Genomic DNA, 4,324 nt, shown 5'->3' with positions numbered 1-4,324 from the left:
AAATATAAATATAAATATAAATATAAATATAAATATAAATATAAATAGGGGAACTTCTGAACTTTGTTAGACAGCTCAACCCTATCTACAGAGATGATCTGCAAGTAGGAAACCACCCTGAATTGGACCCCATGCAGGTGAAACAAGGGGTCCAGCAGCACCATCCCTACTGTGGATCTAATCAGCATTTTTACCAGCACTGAACCTGAAATGTCCGTGGTTGCTGCAATATCAGTACCTTCAAAACAGAAAATCCTTCCTGGCTCTGTTCCCCCACACAGAAACATTTAATGCAAACACACAAAGAGCTGAGCTGCTCTCAGCTCAGCTCCCTGTGTGCCTTCAGTAAGCAGGAAACACAAGGTAGCTGGCCATGATCTGACAGGTTTTGGCCTGAGATTTGAATTATCTTGCACCTTGGGCTCCCTCTAAACAGCTCCTGTGGTTCAAACACAGCCTGCCCAGAGGAAGCTGAAGCCCCTGCTCCACCAGGCTGCACCCCCCCTGAGAACACACCTGTGTTGTCACCTCCCCTGAGCAGGCTGGGAATGAACCTTAAAAGGAACCAAGATAAAACACTTCACTGCAGGATCATGCAGCGGCAGACACTGGGTTTATGGGGAAGAACCCAGCTGGCTTCTCAGGTCTTGGGGAGAACAGAGTCACCTGCTTAGAAAAAAATCTCTCTAATTTCCAAAGTATTTTTCAGTGCAGCACAGATCTGCTAGTCCCTGCCCTGGCCCACACTGATCCCTGTTCTATTTCCCCTTCCCATGATAGGAGGAGAAAAGACCCTTCCAGCAGGAAGGGGCAGGAGCTGTGCTGCTCACCAAGATCCCCTGGATAGCATTTTTGTGCCTACAAGAAACCCAAGGGACTTGCTCCCTGCTCAGAACACGAGGATGCAGGATGCCAGCCCAGCAGGCACAGGCTGCTGGTGAGCTCTCAGCAGGTGCCACAAGAGCCTCACTGCTTCGTCAGAGTCACATCGTGATTTTGACAGGCGCCAGGGCAGCGTGGCTGGAGTCACTGCTGTAAGAGCTGGGGCTACAACCTGCATGCCCTGACTCCTGAGGCATCATTCAAAGGTTTCTGAGACAACCCTCCGGGAAGAACCCCTTTCAGGATCCTCGGCATGCCGGCACTGACGGGACACAGCATCTGCAGTTTAATTTATAAACCAATAAACGATCAGTACAAGGCTGAGTGAGTCTGAGTCATAGCAACTAATGCACTGCAGTCTTCCTTGGTAAATCACCCCTGTTGACATGAGACCCATTAGCAAAACGCTGTTATTCATCTCCTGGACACAGCAGCAGAGGCAATGTAAGCAGTGCTGACTACTGCACACCAGCATTGCATGTGCAGCCTGTACCCAGCTGCTCTGGGAAAGCTATTTCTGAAAAGCAGGCACAGACTCTCAGCCGGAGATAAAAGGACGCTGGCTTGGTATTATTTAATCTCCTTGATAATGGATCCAACTAAGCCAGAACAGGCTCTCTCATTCTAGAAAAAAAAAAAAAAAAAGGGGAAAAAAAAGCATTCACCATGAGATCACTCCAGAACAGCTACTGGCCTTGAAATGCACATCTGATCTTGATCTGAACTCGTGTTCCAACCCAGTAATTTACACGAAAATGACAGGCTGAAATCAAGACCTGTAACAGAGCAGACAATTATTGCTGGGGGTTGAAGGAGGAAAAGGCAAGTTGATGGGAGGTGGGGGATGGAAAGCTCGTTTTATACCTTCACATCCCAACTGCACCCTGCCCCGCTGCAGGGAATTTGCAAATGACACCCACTCCCTGATTTGCAAGTCACATCACCTCTGGATTGGGATCTTGCAAGATCAGACAACCTCATTACAACAGTAAGCATCTTGCCCATCTAGGTACCTATAGTGAGTGTCCCTATGTGGGACACTGGCCCCCAGTACCAGTCTCCCAGCCCTGGGAAGCAGCTGCCAAACCTCAGTTACCAACTACTGGTACAGAATTCCCAAGCTGCTGCTCTTCTCCTGCTGACCATGGGCCTGCTTGGGGGGCACAAGTGAGAGAACCTCGTGGCTCACTTCTGCCAAGTGGGGATGTGTGGAGCTCCTCTGCTGCCATTCCTGCCTGCTTGGTCTTCAGCACCAACAGTCCTGTACTGAGCCAATTCCACCCACTACTCCTCTATCAAACAAGTCATTTCTTTTGCTGGGTTCATTCTCTACCTGTGTAACCTCCTATCCAAAAGCAGTCTGGCTTTTCCCTGCACATGAGGATCAGAGAAGCACTGGATCAGGCACCAGGGAAACACAGCAGGAGCACGTGCTTGTGAGCACAGAGGAGAGGTAAGAGGGAACAGGGTCAGCCCTCAGGGGCTGACCTGATCACTGTCTGCACCCAGGACAGCATCTTCTATTATCACCATATTAGAAACCTAAACATCAACAATACAGTACCTGACCTGCTCCCACCAGAAAAACACCATTTAGTGCATTCACAGGCTGTGAGATGCAGGCAGACTCTGCAAAACAGGCTGGTTAAGACCAGGTACACAGATACATGTGTGCAGCTCCTCTCTGTTCTTACCCCCTGCCAGCCTGAACACTCACAGGGAAGCAGCCACAGGGCTGCTCCAGCCCTGTTCCCTGCCCTGCACAGGAGGGACAGGGTCACCCAAGAACTTTAGCATTGCTCACTCACCCTGGCTGAGCCTGGAGGGCTGCTCACTTCTCCCCCAGGACCACAGTTTAATGCTGGCCTAGGAGTCAAGCAATGCAGGCTCCAGCTCTCTCTCTCCCAGAGCGTCCCTGTAAGTTTAGTAACCATTAACTCGACTCTTTGTGCCTTTTGCAGCAGCTGAGCAAGCAGTAAAAATGATACTTATCCCCTTGGCAAACTGAGACCTTTCAGAGCCTGTAAGAACCACAGCTTCCTTTTGTTGCTTGTTTTTGGCACCAAAGTAAACTACAAAACATGGGAACAGACAAGGCATGGGCAGATGTATTTCACACCCTTGGACCCACTGCATCTGATTTGAAGCATTCCCTCTTCTTCACAGACGACATTTTCGCTGTTCCTGTGTCCCTGGCCAGGAAGCTGCTACCACACACAGAGCTGACTCCAACCCAGCTTCTTGCCTTCACGAGCCAATCTCTGCAAAAAGCATGGGAAAAATCATCCCACGGCTGTGATAAGCTGTGATAAGCAGAACAAGTCATCTGCAGCAAATCAAAGGGCTAATCTCCATGCAGCTGGTCTTGCATGCTTGATTCCTTCCTCAACAGTTTTAGCTGAAATGGAAAGTCACATCAGGATAACTTCCATGCCTGAGGGCTGCACCAAAACAGGGCAGAACCTGGATCTGCAACCATTCCTCCTGCAGAATCAGGGGTCAGGAAATGAGGTCCATGTGCTGTGGACCTACCCAAGTGGTGTCAGTCCCTGCCTAAGCTTGCTGACTGCAATGAGAAAGGTTAATATTCTCCTTTTAATACTATTCCCCATGCTGTTTCCCCCAGGTCTCACCAGCTCCTCCCCACCTGCCAGTCTCAAAGACCCATATTCTCTTTTGTCTCTCTGAAAACAGAGGGGCAGGTAAAGCCGAGTGCGACACCGGTGTTTGCATGCTGAACATGTTTCCTGAGAGCTGGTGAGGCATCCACCAACAGCACTTTAGGAACAAAGCCAGAGGAACAAAGCCAGCCTGGACAGTCTGCCCAGGGAGTCAGACGTGTGAACTGCAGCATCTGGAGCAGGAGGTGAACGAGGGGACGGTGGAAGGCGGGCAGAGACTGATGTGGGGATCGCAGGGCTGCAGCCCAGTCCTCTCCCCGAGGAGCGAGGGCAGATGACGACACCGCGGCCCCACCTCGACGCGTGGGATTCCTCCCCGACGCGGGGACGAGCCCCGGGCTGCGATTACAGGACCCGACGTGCAGCAGCGGGTCGGGCGATGGAGCCTGGAGCTGGTGCGGCAGCCCAGACCCCTCCGGCCGGGCCGGCTCGGGACCAGCATCAAGCCGTGCCGAGAGCCGGGACCCGCTGAGCAACACGGGACACCCCTGGGGACCCTTCCTGGCCCCCGGGGAGAGGGGCCGGGGGCGCTGCCAGCAGCGCAGCCCCGGGGTGCCGAGGGCGGCCGGGGCTTCCCCCGCCTCTCCCCGCGGACGCTGCCCCTGCCCCAGCTCCGGCTCCAGCCCTCCCCGGCCTCCGCCGCTCCCGAGCCCCGGCGGGCGGCCCCGGGAGCGTCGTGTCCCCCCCTTCCTTCCCCCCGAGAGAACTCACCGAGGGAGGCCGCGGAGAAGCGCTCCCGGCCGGGCCGGGCTGGGCTGGGC

General features: G+C 53.4%; 1 protein-coding gene across 12 annotated transcripts in view; it reads right to left on the bottom strand.

The window, feature by feature from the left end:
- ENKD1 (enkurin domain containing 1) overlaps positions 1 to 4,324 on the bottom strand; it is a 12,445-nt gene that overhangs the window by 6,394 nt on the left and 1,727 nt on the right. For 2 of the 12 annotated variants that reach the window (XM_027646620.1, XM_027646622.1), the window contains exons 1-2: positions 4,275 to 4,324; positions 1,548 to 1,658 (exon numbers count right to left, since the gene is read on the bottom strand). The exons of 2 other annotated variants lie outside the window; for them this stretch is intronic. Coding sequence is in view for 4 of the 10 variants with exons in the window: in XM_027646615.1 (XP_027502416.1) it covers positions 62 to 188 (127 nt within the window). In the remaining 6 variants the exon portion in view is untranslated. Of the gene's footprint in view, positions 1 to 61; positions 283 to 1,547; positions 1,659 to 2,690; positions 2,709 to 3,013; positions 3,032 to 3,529; positions 3,820 to 4,274 lie in introns of those variants that run through there. 8 more of the 12 variants (XM_027646621.1, XM_027646623.1, XM_027646616.1 and 5 more) reach the window with 7 other exon arrangements.

The sequence above is a fragment of the Corapipo altera genome, unplaced genomic scaffold (genome assembly GCF_003945725.1).
Source record: "Corapipo altera isolate COAL_440 unplaced genomic scaffold, ASM394572v1 62, whole genome shotgun sequence".
NCBI lineage: Eukaryota > Metazoa > Chordata > Aves > Passeriformes > Pipridae > Corapipo > Corapipo altera.
The sequence above is the reverse complement of the archived record's forward strand: the minus strand, read 5'-3'. Positions and strand labels throughout refer to the sequence as shown.